General features: G+C 37.0%; 1 protein-coding gene across 5 annotated transcripts in view; it reads left to right on the top strand.

Annotated features, from left to right (window-relative positions):
- thsd7ba (thrombospondin, type I, domain containing 7Ba) overlaps positions 1-19,162 on the top strand; it is a 202,573-nt gene that overhangs the window by 73,296 nt on the left and 110,115 nt on the right. For all 5 annotated transcript variants that reach the window (XR_014628956.1, XM_084421340.1, XM_084421338.1 and 2 more), the window contains exons 4-5: positions 14,268-15,111; positions 18,821-19,069. Coding sequence is in view for 4 of the 5 variants with exons in the window: in XM_084421340.1 (XP_084277466.1) it covers positions 14,268-15,111; positions 18,821-19,069 (1,093 nt within the window). In the remaining variant the exon portion in view is untranslated. The remainder of the gene's footprint in view (positions 1-14,267; positions 15,112-18,820; positions 19,070-19,162) is intronic.

Raw genomic sequence — 19,162 nt, 5'->3', positions numbered from 1 at the left:
TTCACCTGAAATCCATTCAGTTCTGCATTCAGCGTGGAAAAAGACGTCAGACTTAAGAGTGAATTCACTATACAGGTGCACTACTTTAGCACGCTTATATTTCAGCGCAAAAATAACAACTATAACCACCCACAATCCAGCATAACTAGCTAATTTTTAAATGCAAGAATTTGGGCCGTATTCATGAAACGTGCCTTTCATTCAGCAAGGACGAATTAGATTGATCAAACGTGATAGTAGAAACATTTGTAATGTTACAAAGTGTTTCTATTTCAAATAAATGTTTCTATGCATCAAATAAAAGAATAAAATGTATCACGGTTTCCAAAAAACATTTCTCAGTCTTCAACATTGACAATAATAAGAAAGACATTTGTTGTATTTTTTTTTTTTTATTATAATAAAATAAATGCAAACTTTGTGAACACAAATCTTACGTCAAAGTTGAACTGTAATGTACGCAATCCTTATTCATTTTTCTTATTTAGTGTAATTTATAATCCATTTTAGAAGTTTATTTAGCTATTTTTTAAGCATGAACCCGCCTTCTTTTGATGTTAATTAAGCTTAATATTGATTACGACTTGTTCACAAAAGTAAGCACAATTTGCCAGTGCCATTAATGTAATTAATTAAAGCATGATTCAACTTTATATGCATGGATAATCGCCCTCATTCACAGCCACACACAAATGTTGCGTCCACAATTTTCTGGTGCGTTTGTGCTGTTACCTCATTTGCACAGTTGCACTTTAGTGAATGGTGCTAAAACAATGCAGACAGCTCCTCTATAAAAAATAATTTCCCGGTGAATTCCCCCTTAATGTTGAGAAAAGCACAGATGGCCTGTTTTGAACTGCAGTAAAAGTGTTATTTCGTCTTTAAAACACTCGATTTAAACAAGGTCACTGTAGGATCTCTTGGAATTCTCAGTGTTGTCACAGTTACTTCTCGCTGCCTGACAGAGATTTCGATTGCGAGTATTTAGAGGAACACATCAGCGCGACAGACGATCTTCATCTTAATCTCACTGCTGTCATGGAAATCGGCCCGTTTTTGGTCTGATGAAATCCTTTCCCTTGTTCAAAATGTGTTTGCAGTTTTTCCAGATGCTCATCCTCTGGTTACATTGTCTTTAGAACTGAAGAGGCTCAGTAACACTGAAAATGACCCAAAACATGTTGTTATCTCAATTGCACAATTTGGGCCATTTCAGTTTTTCCCTCTAGGATTTGTGTCCTTGGTCTTCTCATCGCTGTTTTTCCTTCAGTTGGCATGTTATACCAGTGTTCCTGATAGCTTTGGTGAGGTGAGAGTGTATCCTCACTCGATTAGCCCTCAGCTCGCATGCTCTCTTATGTCAAGAGTCATTTACACTACAGAAGACATGCAATTACACCTCATGAATAATATGAGTTTGACTGAGCCTGTCCGTCACTAGAGCGGCAAGCCATATCTCTCTGCTCTCTGTCTAAGAGCCAGTGGCGTACCTTTGTTTAAAAAAATCAGTGGGCAGGAGTGTGTGTGTGATGTTGCTATTACAATGCTATATCGGATATGTACAAGAATTCATGTTTAATTTCAATAGTACATGGAGTTATTTATTCTGGTGGTAGAACTTTTGTTAAGCGTATCAGAGGTTCCGGGTTCTTATCCGCCATCATGTTTTTTTTTTGTTTGTTTTTTCTCTCATTAAAACCAAAGATGTTCATCAGTGATTGTACTGTATATCAAGAGCAGTGACATGTTTTTGTGCATTTTGTTTTGAGATTTCACTGGAATGAATAGAGAGTCTCTGCAACGGTGTTAAGCGATAGATTGAAGTGGCTTGTCTGTGTGAAGAATGTGCATGAGACTGATAATCAACAATTAACACTTAGAATGATTTCAAAAACAACACATTCCAGATCGCCTCTTAACAAACGAACAAAATGAACATTCTGCTAGTCAGCTGGAGATGTTTCATTTGTATTGGATACATTTGTGCTGCATGCGGGATGGCTGGTGGGGACATGTCCCGCCCACAAATTACGCCTATGGTAGAACAAAATTTGGCAAGCTTATAATAGTGTTTGAACCACTGTCGTATTGCTTGGTTAGTGAATGCACACGAACCGCACAGAATGTATAGGTTTGTGGGAATATTGCAACAATTCATTCGATTCAAATTTTATTTATTTGGAATAAAAAATATATTTATTTTCAATATATTAAACATAAAAAAAAAATTAAAGCATTATTTTCTTGACAATTAAGTTTCATTATTTTCTAGAAAAAATTCTCTAAATACATTTTTGTTTATATTTTTTTATTACCATAATGCAAGATGCCCATGTAATGTATAGGTGTGGGAATCTTTAGGCACCTCAAGATCCAATCAGATTCCAAAAAATCCATTCAAAGAAATTGTGAGTCACTTTCATGTAAATTTGACCTTTTTACTCTGTTCCTATGCTGCTTTGAGTTATAATGACTCTTGGGTAACAAAGTTTCAAGTGTCTAGTTTAAAAAAAAGATCAGAATTATGAATGTGGACCAAGAGCTACAGACATTTGTATTTGGGTATGTCATTTTCAGAAAATTCTCAAAAATAGGGGCGCTGGTTAAAGGTTAAAGAGAGACTGAATCCTCAAGCTAACCTTGAAATCCTTTTCAGTCTCTTTGAGAAGTGGGGTGATGTGCAACGAGAAAGTGTTTCTGAACTTGGATGTATATAAATATGTTGTAGGAAACCTTCAAAACAAAAATAGTAGCCTTTAAATTAGCTCAATAGGGGCAATTTAAGTATCTGAATGTTTTCAAGTGAAGAGATTTTTCTCTTTCTCAACTTTGCTGCTTTTCGATTATTACTGATGACATCATAGACCGCAGGCAATCTAATAGGCTGCGTTCACACCAATGCAGATATAATTTGACTTTAAAGCATTTTGAGATGCAAGTGCATTTATCACTTACACTGAGACGCACAGCCACAAGTGATCTTCACAAAGTGTATGTGAGCCTTTGAAAGCAGTGAGTTTCATGTTGTTTGTTTATTTTATTAATTTAAGTCAAAAGCTTTTTTGGGGATTTTAAATCTTAAATACACACATGAATACAGGAAAATTAAAAACAAGTCAAAACACTACTATATATATATCCCTAAAACAGGCAACGTGACCTGGGAGTCACATAGTTTTTATTGTCTTTTTTGGGGTATAAGAACGATTTTTTCATCAGATCCTTTTATCATTTATCACAGCCTGGTCTGTCTTGAGTATGCTGGTCACATGATTTGCTTCAAGTTTTTTTGTGATAAATGAGTCAGCCTGACCTAAATCCAACATGGCTTCCAGTGGTGCAGGACATTCAGATTTTGAGGGAAGTAAATATATATTAAACTTACTTTTCTTCAGGAAAAATAATAATAATACTGCTAACATTAATTGTGAACATTGTCTTAAGGTGCTGAAGAAGAAAATGAATGAATATGTTGTTCATGTTGTTATTTAGCACGTTTTGAAATATATGTGACTCCTGAGTCACGTTGCCTGTTTAGGGTATAAAAAAAGGGATTAACCCTAATTTTGACCATCTTTGTATTTTCATTTTTTAATTCACTATATTACAATTAAATCCTAATCTAATCATGACAAACTATATATCGTTGGAAAGGTCTAAGACTCCTAAATAGATATTTTAGCACTGTTTTTTGTTACAAATTATGTAGAAACAGTAATTGATGAATTTATGACAAGAGTGCACCTCTGGCTTTGTCACAAAAAGTCGACTTTTAATAATTGAAACTTTGGTTTTCATGCTAAAAGTTCATAATAAAACATATAATCTAGTATTTGTCAATAAAAAATTATAAAATAATATTATCCTCTAAAAAGTATAATATATATCCTCTAAAATATAATATTATCTTTTTTTATGGCCTTTTTTATTACATCACATATCATAAATTAGGTATCATCATTTGAAAGCTTACAAACTCAGAATTCATCCTGTGAAAACCGTTTTGAAATTGGACATTGCGTTACCATAGAAAAGGTACTCTAAATTCTTTTATCTGGCTCCACCCCTTTTGGGCGTAATCATGTTTCATAATTTATGATCAAAACCTTTTCTAATCTTGACAAAATATTGTCAGAAAGGTCTGAGTCTCAAGGTTCCATATTTTGTGACAGAAGTGATATTTGGACAGAAATGTATTAATTTGTTACGGCAGAATGCATACAATTAAATTCAATGGAATGTATGTCAAGTTTTGTGATATCAACTTCAAATTTGGAACACAACTTGGTTAGATATATGGCTTTGATTTTATATTAATTTTAGAGTAAAAAATATTTTGTAAAATATATATTTATATATAAAAGAATATTAAGTACAGTATATTTGATTTACTGTAAATTTTAACTTCCATAACTTTTTCATACTTTCATTTTTTTGAAGTGCTTTCAGTTCAGCAATAATCTGCTGAGTGTTTTCTTTAAAACAAGACCAAACTTAGGTCTATACCCAAAAGCATTCTTGAATTACAACCATTTAAGTTTGAATAGTGCATTTTAATGTCCATTCTCAAAAAGGGGGCTGAGAGTTAAGGGGTTAAAGTACCATTTTTATAGTAGCGCAAGGTCCGATTTCAAAACAGTTTTCACAGGCTGAATCTTGAGTTCGTAAGCTTTCGAATCATATATAATGTCAACATTAGATCAGATGAAGTATAGGATATAATTGGTTTAAAAATGCAGTGGCAAGTGGCCCAGTAACAGTTAACAGATTAATGACTTGGTCCTTTTTTTATACCCTAATCAGGCAATGTGACCTGGGAGTCACAACTCATAAAATCCAAAATATATCAAATATTTCAAAAATTCTTTTGGATATGTTTTACTTAAGTCCAGATGATATAAAAAATGACATGAAATGATTTTTTGCTTATCATTTTCCACTCTTGCCTGTTTAAGGGATGAAATGGAGAGTGATACCAGCTGTTGCAACAGATCCTGTCTGACTTGCAGTCAAATCATGGAGCTTCCTACTCCATTGCAGGGCCACTGGAAAGATAATATATATATATATAGTATATATATATATAATATATATATATATATATTAGTATATATAATGTTGCCATAGAAATGCACATCTGAGAGAAAGAAATCAACAAATAATGGCTGTGAGTACTGCTGTGTCTGAATTCACCTATTGGGAAATGAAACGGTATCTTTCCAGTGGCCCTGCAATGGAGTAGGAACCTCCATGATTTGACTGCATGTCAAACAGGATCTGTTGCAACAGCTGGTATCACTCTCCATTTCAAAAGAAACAACTCCATCAATACTGTGATTAATATTCATCATCTGCGACTGTCCAGTCTTTTTAGCAGTGTACATGGCAGACTGAAACAAAACAGACAAACAAAAGTGCCTATGTGTTTGCTTTCATATTTGCATAAAATCAATCTGTTTTCTTAGAGTGAATACAGGATTTGACTCACTCAAGGTTATGAATAATGAAAAGAAACACATTAAACAGGTCAACAGTAACTGGGATGTTCTTTGAGTTAACCTCATTCACCTTATGAACTGTTGTTGTTGTTTTAGGAGATATTCAGTAGTGTTAATATTTGCCCAAATGCTGTAGGAAATCAAAAGAAATGTTTAAAACATTTAGCTTAATTGTTGCCAACATGCCTTTAGACATAGGTTTGTGTCAGTTTAAGAGATGTTACCGTTCACAGTTCTTGCATGTACCTCACCTCCAACATCTGGAGTGTTAAATGTAGCTCCATCTGGCTGGATGAGTCTGAGATGTTTGTGTCTGTGTTCAGCATCTCTGAGTGTTGCTCCGCAGCTGACTGAACTCCACTCAATTATTAAGTAATTAAACATCAGTCATCAATATTTCTCATCAATCCAAACAGACACCTGGATGAAATTAAGAGCAGTAAAAGATGGATGGACTACAAGTTTATAACCACATGAGGTGCCATATATACGAATGCAATAATTAAGCACTCGCTAGACTGAATAAATTAAACACGACAGGATTCAGCATGGAGATATAGTCATGAATAATTTAGTACCTCGCTTAACAGTTAATTTCAAGTCTCACAATAATTTGCATATTGATGGAAATTTTTCAAACTTTTCTGTTTATTTTAGTAATAAAATGCAAGGCATAGTGAGCAAGTTTATATATAAACATGCAATAAAATCAAGCCTCAAATTGAACTTTCCTGAATGCACTGTAAGTCACTTTAGATACAAGTGTGTGCCAAATGCATAAATGTTAATGTAACAAACATCTGGGTTAAGCTGACAATACAACAAAAGATTTGGAGCAGTGTTGAAAAGACATTGATTTTGTTTAATGTAGATATGTATTCATCTGTTTGTGGTTATCTGTATGAGTATGTAATTTTATTGTATTGTTTTTTGTCAAATTTTTACTCACCTCCACTCATCATTTTAAATTATTTTGTCTGTGGAACAATTATTTTGACAAAATGTCCCTGAAAAAAATAGCATATGGGTTTGATACAACATGAATATTGTGTAAATTATGCTTTTAGCATATACGTGGAATAGTTGTTACATAATAAAAATGATCATCACACTTGTCTGCAATCAGGCTGTGGGTGAAAAGAATAGGCCTCCTGGTGTGTCAAGCGCAGTGCTGATCCCTTGATGTAGTTACAAAAGCTGTAATGAATGGGGCGATGCCACTGGCTGTAGGTGAGACCAAAAGAGGGGCAAGTGGGATGAGAAGGGTCTGGCCATTGATGGACTGTGTGATTATTCAGCCCTGGAGGTGTAGATCTCTGGAAAGGAACGGTTTGTTGTGTTTGCTGCTGCTCTGTCAGTGTAATCACTCTGAATCAAGCTGCTATAAATCACTTGCACAGCACAGCTGGTGCTGGAACAGCCGCACTGGCTAGGACGAGGCTGGGGTGCGGAAACACGTTGAGCTGACCAGGTGCAGTGGATTGAGAGCAGCTAGTGGCTTGTTAGGGATCAGTGATTCACTGATTTTATGAGCTGGCTGGATCATCAACAATCAGCAGCTGTGTGTGTGTGTGTGTGTGTGTGTGTGTGTGTGTGTGCAGGTGTGAACACATGTTGAGGATATTTCATGTCAGTTCTGCAAACTGAACGCTTTAGCCCCAAGCAACAGTGGCAGGAAGGTGCAGTAGTTTTGCAATGTCAGACTTTTAATCCATACAATGTCTGAACCATATTGCTCCTTATTCTGGATAAGAAATGACAAACACGTATGCATATGCTTATACATATCATATGTATTTATACTGGGACTTTTCAGTCTTTGTATCATTCTTCTCGTGTTTGTTCCAGACGGACTGTAAGTCTGCATTAGTGGTGGGGAAAGTGTTTTCCTCTGACTCTTTCCACAAGTTACATTGTTACTCCAGTAGGTGGCTACAACTGACTGTTTATGAGGGAATCATTGAATAAGTAATTCAACCGATGGACTATCAAACGACTATCTTTAAGTGAGTTATTGAACATTCACTCTACAGATTTGCTCAAAAATCCATTAAGTCTTTGAGTGTCATTGAATTATTCACTCGACTGATTCTTTCAAAAATGCTGATTTGTTCAGTCTTTGAGCAAGTCAGTGAATCAATTGCTGAAGTGATTCATTCAAAAACGCTGATTCTTTCAGGAACATCATACAGTACTGTGTATTGTTTGGATGTGCTAGCTTGGGTTAATTCTGCTGTAATTCTGCGTGGACTAGAGCTGCACAATTAATCATTGAAAGATTGTGATTTCGATTCAGACATCCATGTGATCTTATTCCTAAATGACAACGATTCTTGTATGTCTATTATTTCTTTGACAAGTACGATCACAGCAGAGCATTCAAATCTGCGTTGGCGCTGCCGCTGACCCAAAGAGAGCAGTTGTCATGTATAGGTATGAAACAGCTTCATAAACAGTCTTTTTAACCACATAGTATCATTGTTTCTGTGTTACAATAATTCAAATGATCACAGAACATTGGGATTAAGGTTTATAGTTCGGACATAAACACTGATGTTTATGGTAGTGATCAAAATAGAGTAAATCAACTTTTGAAAGTACCTTGAAGCTTTAAATTAACCGTTCACTACACTTAAAGGAGAACTTGGTAACTTTTTTAACGTAATAAAACTGTCTAGAAATCATTTGGATGGTTAAACAACCTGTTCTGGTGATATTGGTGACTTTCCCCGCTCCCCCCAGCGTTCCCAGGCGGAAAACCAACCTTGCAACTTGGGGACTACCGTCCCGGCAAGATAGAAATTGGAAGTCTCGTGAGAAGCGAGAACGAGAATGAGAACGAGCGCGAAACACAAATTGCTTTACGGCAATTCGACATAAACAAACACGCATGTATGATGTATTACCAGATTACCCACCTCGGTAGACATAGCTCCACGCGATACAGTTGGCTTGCTCCGATCAAAACAAACGCACATGAGCAGCGGTAGAGAGGGGGAGGAGGCCGCCGCAAGTGAGTTTTTTACGACCGTGTTGTGAAATATACACCCTCCCACAGCTGTAGGGGGAGCTCGTGGGGAAAACATGCGACAACAAAACGGAAAATCAGCGAAGAAGTTCGCTAGAGTTACCGAGTTCTCCTTTAAAGGGTTAGTTCACCCAAAAATGAAAATTATGTCATCAATGACTCACCCTTTAATCTCGTTCCAAGCACGTAAGACCTCCGTTCATCTTCGGAGCACAGTTTAAGATATTTTAGATTTAGTCCGAGAGCTTTCTGTCCCTCCATTGAAAATGTATGTACGGTATACTGTCCATGTCCAGAAAGGTAATAAAGACATCATCAAAGTAGTCCATGTGACTACAGTGGCTCAATCTTAAGTTTATCAAGCGACGAGAATACTTTTTGTGCGCAAAAAGTAAACAAAAAGAACAACTTTATTCCACTATTCATTTCCTTCTCTCTGGGCCTCGAGTGAGTTCACGTAGTGTAATAGCGCAGCGCTTCTGTGTTGTACGTCACACGTAGGCTCACTATTGGCCGACGCTGGTCATTGAATCATTCATTAAAAAAAAAAAAGTGATTCTCAATGTATCCAGAATCGTGCAGCTCTGATGTGGACCTATTTTCGTTAGTGGAGAAAAAAATATTTTATTAATTTAAATTATAAGTTACTCATTATTCCAATTTCATGTCTATTGAGCTGTTTTATAACAACAATAGTTTGAATTACAACACCGCTCTGATTACCTGCAGCTGAATTATAACTGTGTTGGCATTCAGAACAACAGCACTCGCTTGTGTGTATTGTGTAATGGCTAACCAGTCTGGCATGGAAAACACTAGAAAGTCTCCCGAAGTGATTAATTACTGGTTATTTCACAGATATGCATGTTTTAGGAACATGTTGGTCATTTGTATGCATCAGTTTAACCATTTGCACACTGTAATACATACCACAGCTTTGAAAAAGTAAATGTTTACATTAAGCAGCTCTGTAACATGCCTAGCAGGTATCTTTCATACTCAGACTTTGTTTGGGTTTCCATATAGGACACATACCTGCAAACTATTCGCCGTTTTGAATCAAAATATGCCATTGCAAAGAGTTTTTTTTTGTTGTTGTTGTTGTCCTTGTTGTTTTGCACAAGAATCGAAAATGGGAATCGTACATGTTTAGGCCCTATATAAAAAATTACTATCCTTGTGTGTAGTTTATGTATAGACTGCAAATCAATCAATTTTAACCTTTAATAGTATAATGATGTACCAACTGGGGTTCCCTGTATAGTTTACTAGTGATGTAGTACTCGAGTCCAGTCTCGAGACCGATTTCTGCTTTCTCGGACTCGTCCCGGACTTGTTCCTTCACAGACTCGGTCTTGACTCGGACTCGACCCTTCAAAGACACGGTCTTGACTCAGACTCGGCATAGGCGGTCTCGTCCCCATCACTAGTCCACTAGAATACATACCGCTAGAAAATTTGTCCATATTAAGGCGTTAAGACTGCTCCTCTAAACAATTCCCAATCTAGCTTAGTCTGTAGGCCTAACTGTTGATTATTAACTGGGGTGATATTAAATCATGAATATGAAAACTGACATGTTTTTATGGTCTTGGTCTCGACTCCTGAAGACTCGGTCTCGACTTGGACTTGCTTCCTCAAAGACTCGGTCTTGACTCGGACTCGACTGTATTTGAAAACCAATGGACTCGGTCTCGACCCTTCAAAGACTCGGTCTTGACTCGGACTCGGCATAGGCGGTCTCATCCCCATCACTATAGTTTACAGCAGCGTTTCCCAACAACACTGTCTCAACGTCCGTCTTGCCGCGTATTCACATAAACGCATCGGTTATGTCTGTGCTGCCAACAGTAACACATGTGATCAATGTTTTTCAGTTTAACGCGTTAAAAATATTAAACGCAATTAACGCAGCATCCGTTTTTTTCTGTCATCCTTTGGCTAGCATTACATTATATGATCACGTTCCTCTTCATGCAAGTGCTTTTAAACCATTCAAGCGCGACATGATAAAAGAGAACGCGCTGTCTATGAATGTCCTGCTGGCACACAAGAGCACAGAACGACGCGCGCCAGAATAGACTTCTCTTTCGTGCTCGAACCAGTAATAACACAATCGGGTATCCTCGAGTCAAGAGCAGTCTTAAATTAGTTAAATAAAGTCTTAAATGAATGTAAAGAGTTGTGACAAAAAGGGCACAGGTAAATATAACATTTATTATGGGCTTATGTGAAGATTGTTTTAAGTTCACTTAAATTAAAAGTTGTTCTTTTTTTGGAGCCTAATAAATGTAAAAATTGAGGGCTTTCAATTATACTGTAATGTTGAATGTCGATAATTAATGTTTAAAATAGAAAATAAATAAATAATTGAAGACATTTGGTATCATGGTATCAGTGATACCGGCCTTCGTTCATAAAAATATGCCATTAAACAACTATTTAAAATATACTGTCTTTATGTTGTTTCTACATTAATTTGGAGATTAACCGTGAAATGATTACATTATAAAATATATTAAAAACTTATATTAAAAACAAGCTATCTTGTGCAATTACAACACAATGATCCCAATATAAAAACACAAATGCACTGAGTGAGCAAACATTTAGGTGAGATTTGAATGGTAATTGAGCAATGTTTATATATGAATAATAGCTTTAATTAAATATGGCATCATATATCTCTTCAGAAGAAATGACTGATTCCTAGACTTTCAAAGGATGGACACATTTTTTTTCAGTTTTGATTAGCTTATAACACTGATTATCATGCTAAAATACTGCCTTATGTTTAATGTAGCTTATTTGCGAATATCTGCTTAAGTGTAATGTGATTTAGTCTAAATATATTTCAGCCTCCGGTAAAATATGTGATAGCCTAGGCCTACTGTCTAAATACTAGACATATATATATATATATATATATATATATATATATATATATATATATATAAACGTATGGTTTTGGTTAGACTATGACACTGCTTATCATGCTTCCATTCTGCCTTATGCACAGATGTTTGTGAATACAGGTGTAAATGTTTGAAATGCATGTGTCGTTCGCGACAAAAAATATCTATATGACAGTAGGGGGTTCTTCCCTGTGGTATTGAAAATCGATACATTTCAAGGTATCGTATCAAAGTAGTTTCATAACAACACTTTTGTAGGGTGCCACAATTTTCTAAAAAAATTCAAGGGTGCCGTGGCTGAAAAAATGTTGGGGAAAACTGGTTTACAGCATTAGTTGAGAGAAATTAAGGAAATTAGCCATGTACTATACCTGATAGGCCCCAAATTAATCAATATTGAATCAAAGTTAATCGAATCGCATGCCCAGCCCTAGTGTCAATAAATGTTTTTTTTTTTTTACTTGAAGCAAATGTTGTCGTTTCCCTTTATTTACTTGTCAATGTGCACCAGAATGCTTTGTTTACATGTTGATATCACAAAAAATACCCTCCAACAACTATATAGTTCATAAACATGTCACCTTTTTCATCTCTTCTAAGTTTGCAGGTCTGAGGACATACACCTCTCACCACATGAAGTGGGTTGTTGTAGTGTCTGCATTGTAGATATTTGCTCCACTCTTGATCCTTCACTCTGAAATCGGTGTTCAGCGTTACAAACAACCGTGTTGAGTCTGTGCCTGCTCGTTTCTGTATAGCCCCACAAGCTGTAGTTCACACTCTAATGTCTATGAATATGATTCTGAGGTTGAGAGTGTCTGCAGACTGAGAAGGTTTTTCATCTTTGGTCTGTGCAATATAATATTTGATTCCCCCGCTTTTTAAACATCCGAACCAGTTCAATACAGCAACGCTGACTTAACCATTAGCATGTTTGGGGCGAAACTATCAGTTTGTAAACAGTGATTATTTTTGTAATTTTCATTCTGTGTGTGAATGAACGTGCGAGTGACGCAGAAATTACACACTTCAGCTTCAAGTGTGAATTTAAAGAACACAGCAGCTGCATTCACTTTCTGAATCTTGTGGTTTTATCCTGAAGGTTTAGAAATGCAGATCCAGCAACAGAGGACAAATCAATCTTGATCCATTTGTGCATGTGCAGTCAATCTATAGACTCAGTGGAGGGAGTCTGTGGGAGGCATTGAAATGTCTTTAAACGTTGGTATTAGCTTGGCTTCTTTAGGGGAATGAACGTGAAATGATGGTGTTTACATGTTATTAGGTATTTTACACACTTAGCTTAGAAAAGTGTGTGAGAGATGTTTAATTCCTTCAGTTAAATACATAAACATGGTGTTGTGGTAAACCTGTGGCGGTGTCTCTTGAAGAAATAACTTCATGATGTGCTCCAGTGAGCTACAGTACTATTCAGCAGTTTAGGATGTTGTAGCTGAGTGTGCTGCTTTCCGGCTAACCTGGATTTATTTTTTATTTTTACCTTTTATTTTCAGTTTGCACAGATGAGCTTTTAACGTGGCCATCAATTTAGACTGAAACAAAACGCTAAAATAATATCATTTTTATTATACAAAGTCCCTAATAACATATGCTGTACAGTGCAATAATTGCCAACGTGTCTGTTCACTTGTTTGTTCACTATTGCAAAATGCAGCTACATTTCATTAAGCATTTCTTTATCTGCTGTACAGTGATAATAGAATATTCATTGTTGGGTGTTAGTACAACGCTCAGCAGATTTTTTTGCAGTGTTTGTAATGTTGTTGTTTTTTAATTATTATTCAGACACTTGATACACTACCATTCAAAAGTTTTGGTTCAGTAATATTTTTTTTTAAATAGATTAATGATTTTGGTAAGGACTTTTACATTGCAAAACTTTAGCATTTTACTAAAAATCTATATCATATAAATAAATAAAAAAAAGGTTTCCACAAAAATATGAAGCATCACACCATTAAACTGTGATAATAATCAGAAATGTTTCTTGAGCACCAAATCAACATATTATCAACAGAATGATTTCTGAAGGATCTTGTGACACTGAAGAGTAATGATGCTGAAAATTCAGCTTTGCCGTCACAGGAATAAGTTACATTTTAAAATATATTTCAACAGAAAACAGTTATTTTATTAAATTGTATTATTTCAATTTTACAATATTCATGTTTTACTGCATTTTTGATCATATAAATGCAGCCTTGGTGAGCATAAGACTAAAACATTTAAAAAATCAAATCTGACTGACCACAAACTTTTTAAATGTAGTGTGCAAGTTAATGTTGATCAGGGTCTGTCAGGCTTCAAAAATGACACACACCTTCAGACTTCAGGTGGAAGTCTGAAGCCATATGATAGCTTTATGTGATGAATAAACCAAAATTTCCCATATTTCCCAAGTTTTCTGAATTTCTTAAATCGTATAATGTAGTTTTTCCTTGCATTGTGAAAGGTCATCTGGGTCTGCCAGGCTTCAACACAAAAAAAGTCTGAAGCAATACGATAGCTTTGTCATAAATAAACCCAAGTTTATGGAGTTATTGTCTGAATATCCTTCCTGTCGCTTTAAAGAAATTCAGATGAGTTTGGAAAGACATGAAGGTGAGTACATGATGACAGAATTCTATTTTTGGGTGAACTAATCCTTTAAAGTAGAGCATAGTGCAGTCCAGGTGATGCGCTCTATCACAGATATCCTGATGATTTATGTACTGGGTTGAGCTCATAGTTATGAGTGCTGAGGTATTTATGTGAAAGAGTTAAGTTCGAGAGCTATTGTTCATTCTTTCCTCTCCACTTTTCCAGGTCATTGGGGCAGGTGTATGGGGGAAGAATGTGGAACTGGCGGGGTCCAGTCCAGAACGGTGTGGTGCATCCACACAGAAGGCTGGACCACGCACCACTCCAACTGCCGGCACGCAGACAAACCCGAGAGCCAGAGGTCATGTTTTAAAGTGTGTGAGTGGCACCAGGATCTCTTCGAATGGGAGGTGACAGAATGGGGGCCGTGCGTTCTAGCCCCCTTCCAGTCCAACGAGCTCAAACCTCGGACTGCGGAGTGCGTCACGGCCCAGCACGGCATCCAGAGACGGAAAGTCCATTGCGTGCGCACCTCGAACCGCACGGCTGTCACGGAGAGGATATGCGAGTTCTTCTCCCCGCGACCGGCGCTCGAACAGGCCTGCTTGATCCCCTGCCCTCACGACTGCGTTGTGTCCGATTTCTCCTCCTGGTCCGGCTGCAGTCGAACTTGCGGCACGGGTCTCCAGCATCGGACCCGGCATGTGCTCGCTGCGCCGATGTACGGAGGTGCTAACTGCCCTAACCTCACCCAGACGAGGAATTGCGCGAACCTTTTGCCCTGTCCGGTTGGGGAAAGCGAGCATCACTACAGCCTTAAAGTCGGCCCCTGGAGCGAGTGCAGGCAGCCGCAACACAAGGGGCTTTGGATGAGCGGAAGGACCATGCTGGACTTCAGCACAGGAGATACAGAGAGGAACACCGTGAAACGGCATATCCAGAGCTCCCAGCTGCACCACCACCACCTCCACCACCACCACCACAGCCTCAAGGGCTTGGACGTGGAAATCGGCTACCAGACGCGCCAAGTTCGTTGCGTGCGCAGCGACGGCAAGAACGCCATGCTGAGGTAAGAAGCCCTGAACGTACGCAGACACATCAGGCGTGTCTATTCAATTTACAATAATCTGTGTACAAGCAATGCATGCCTGAAAGACAAACCCTCTGAGAACATAAACCCTTTTAAGGTCTAAATCCCAGATTATGCTCTTGAAAGCAAGGTACTGCTGCTGCTTGTGTGAAAGGAATTGCTGTGCAGCTGGATTTTTGAAGCGGCTCTGTGAAGTGGGCCTAGCTAAATCGGTTAGTCCTCCATTAATCTCCCTCCCGCTGCCGTACTATACAAGGTGAGCAGAGAGACATGCCTCTGGCAGCAGCGACGGCAGCATGGGAGAGCTGGATCTCTGAGCAGAACCGACTCTGGCGTGATGGAAAGGATTGAATTTACTCTCTTGCTGCAATCTCTGCATCCATAGTATGAGTTTGGAATGACGGTCAATCACTGTTACGCTGTAGTTTGTGCTTTATTCTCGTTTCGGTCTCGCTCTCGGTAGAATAAGAAGTCGTTGAGATGTAGCTCATCCTTCTCTCACAAAGAGTATGGATTTCCTGCAAACTGAGGATAATGAATGCTGGAACTAAGGCAGGCTTTGAACATGACTTTAAAGATGCCTCCTTTGCAAAATATTGATTCACAGACAGGCACTCATGATAAAGGTTTTAAGTCTCAAATGTAGACTTTCATGTCTTTGCTCTATTTTACCTGTGTTATGGTGCTGTCTGCTGCAACTTGCTTTCTGAGGTAGTTTATGTCTAATAATACAGGGGTTGGAATATTTTAGACACCATAGAGCCCAGATATAATCATCCTTGTGAGAGGGACCCCCATCCTAAAATTTAAAAAGGCATCTGTATGTATTCATGGATTAAGACCAAATTTATACTGTGAAAAATGAATGTTATAAACATATGTAAAACATAATTAGAAAAAATATTTAGTTGCTATTTCATTACATTAATACATTTGTTCCTGTACAGTTAGATTTACATTTGTATTATATATATTTATTTTAATTATATGATTTATTTAGTTTAATCTTATTTCTAACAAATACACACTGCAAATAATGCACATCTGCCCATTATTTGATCAAAATCCACTTTTGATCGCAGTCAGAAGTTATTACTCGGTCTCTGTGTAGTACCAAACTTTATTTATCTTAATTTACGTTTTGATATTCGTGCCACATTCAAGACTTGGAATTAAATGCCCACTGCTATGATTGGGTAATAGTTTTGCATATTAAAATAAGTACTTGGAGTTACCACAGTTATAATTGACAAAGGCTGACTTACTGGGTTTCGAGTAAACGGAATTATGAATAATTATACCATTGTTTGTTACACTGTTGTTCTCATAGGTTAGGCTATTCATAGTTCATCCCTTTCGATAAAGTTGTGTTTTAAATTTAATGAAATGTGTCGTAATGTCTTACTGATGACAAAACAGAGGATGCACTGCAGCTTCTTCGATCTGTAACAGACAAAGCGATTAGTGACACATGAAAAAACACTGTTAGTCATAATTGTGTTTTGCGACATTACTGTCGGATCCAATGTAGTTCACTGCATCATCTTTTATTTTCAGTCTATCTGAAAAGCCTGCGTTGAACTGTTTCTTGTTTAAAAACGAATCCACAGTAAAATGAAGGGAGCAAATGAACAGTGTCTTACTGAAGCGTTCTAATTGGAACTTTGTTAAAAATAAAGTTCATCCACACTTTCTTAATGTTAGGCTCACAAGGATGACAGTGCAAATAATGTGTTTTTCCACAACTTGGCACTTCAAAACATCTTGTAACCCTCAGAGGCATCTCTATCGTTTTGTTACTTAGTAATCCTGTGTTTGCATCTCTCTCGTATTTACAAAATCTGAAATGAGTCATTTTCTGAGCCTGGTTTCAATTTTTATACTAACGAGGAAGTTTAGGTTCGGAAAATTTTATTTTATGTTTTATTTTTACTCTTATGCTAAAAGATCAAGGAGAATTTGATTTCTCAATTCATGACCCCTTTAAGGAATATTTTTTGTGTGTGTTTTATATCTATAATATGGGTGATTTATTGCCTTATGTGAAGTGTAAACAGCTGTATAACTGTAAGAGCACAAAGCAACACTTCTTGATGTGACTTTTTTTAAACAGGCTGTAAAATGGGATCATTCCTTGTTAATCTTCATGTCAGGTGAAAAGAGGCTGCGACACTGACACACAAATAGTGTAACAAGTGATCCACTGGAGGCAAGTTGTAAATTAGAACCCAAGTGCAGTTTATTGTAAACAAATCAAAACATGAAACAAAAACGTGGCATGAACATGAACTTACTCGACAGCAGTTACAGGAAACAATACTTGACAAAGACACATGGCAAACATGAGGGCTTAAATACACAAGACTAATGACTAGACAAGGGACACCTGTGAACAATGAAACAATGAACCAATGAACACGTGACACATCAGACAATGGAACACATAGCAGGATCACATGACTTACAATGGTCACATGACAGACAAGGACACATGACATGACACAGAAACATGACAAGAACAAACCCAAAATCGTGACAATATCTTCATTCTTCACGCTTTTGGCATTGTAACCTGCCAGTGAAACTTTGCATTTCTTGGGTGTTGCGTGTGTCATCTGTGGTTATTTCCACTGAGATCAAATCTGCATCTGACAGCAAGACTTGACTATATTCTGTCAGTATATGCATTTTTTAATATGTGAATAGTTGGTTTCAGCGATTGAAATGTCTTTTGTCTATGGAAAGGTAAAATGTGCTGCATTTTTCATCCGTTCTTTCTGAGTTTTCCACATTTGCTTAACACAGATTTCGGAGCATCTTCATTCGGTTCAAAGTGGAGAGGGTGTGTGGGGGTTTGTAGAGCAGAATGGGGTCTGACAGGTTTACTACAGGTGTAGAATAACAAGAGAGAGGCCGCGGTGTTATTTTACAGTGAGACAGAGCATTCACTCCGATTAACATATTCATTTGTAAATCCTACGTGCATGCTTAATGAAATGTAGTGATTTGAATATTTCCCACCTGAGTTCAATTTCTGCAGTTTTTCCAATTATAGTCCAATTATCATTTAAAATGAAGTGAAAATAAATGCTACACAAATGGATTATGATATACACAAGTAATTGAATCGGGTAACTTATACACTAATTAGATATCCAATTTGTTGTGAATTTATTCATATTTCATATTGCAGATGTTGCTTTGTAGGACACAAAGGTGAATAACTCATTTAAATATCCTTCACTTTACATTCATTACACTGGTGTCTTTCTATGCAAAAAAAATAAATTAAATGCACTCGTTTGCTTTACAGTCACTCAAGTGTACTAAGAATAATGAAAAATGAAACATTTCTGAGCAATAATTTATTTAGTCTTCACATATATTGTATTAAGTATGCAAATTATGCACTGTATAGTTGGCTGAAAATTGTTGCTATAGGTTCATAATCTGTTGTTTTGTGAGTTTGTTTAAACTGAATCACAAATTCATAACTACAAAATGCATAAAGGATAGAATAGAGGAACAATTGATGGCTGTTATCTCATTTTATAAACCATATTCTCACTATGTTCTTTTAACTCTAAATGACAGAGACTATCTTCTGTTCTTTTTGGCAGCATTGAAATGTTTGAATATATTTTCCCTGTGCTTCTCATTCTTAATTTATTTGTTTTCTTGCTCATAGTCTTTGTACCCTTGACAACGGGCCTGGGACATTCCAGTCGTGCATTATGCCCAGAGACTGCGAGACCTCTGATTGGTCCGTTTGGAGCCCATGTTCAAAGACATGCAGGGCATCAGACATGTCGCCTGGTTTTCGGGTCAGGACTCGAAGCATAACGCAAACTCCTATTGGACTAGGCAAAGAATGCACTGCCCTTGAAGAAAAGGAAGCCTGCAACATCATTGGAGATTTACTTCCAAACTGCCCTAGGTTTGTATGTTAGCCTCCCAATAATAATTCCTTTCTACTGTATAAAAAAAGAAAATGTACTAAATTATTTTTCAAGTGTTGTGTTCAAGTATT

This window comes from Rutilus rutilus (genome assembly GCF_951802725.1).
Source record: "Rutilus rutilus genome assembly, chromosome: 10".
NCBI classification, from domain to species: Eukaryota; Metazoa; Chordata; class Actinopteri; order Cypriniformes; family Leuciscidae; genus Rutilus; species Rutilus rutilus.
The sequence above is the reverse complement of the archived record's forward strand: the minus strand, read 5'-3'. Positions and strand labels throughout refer to the sequence as shown.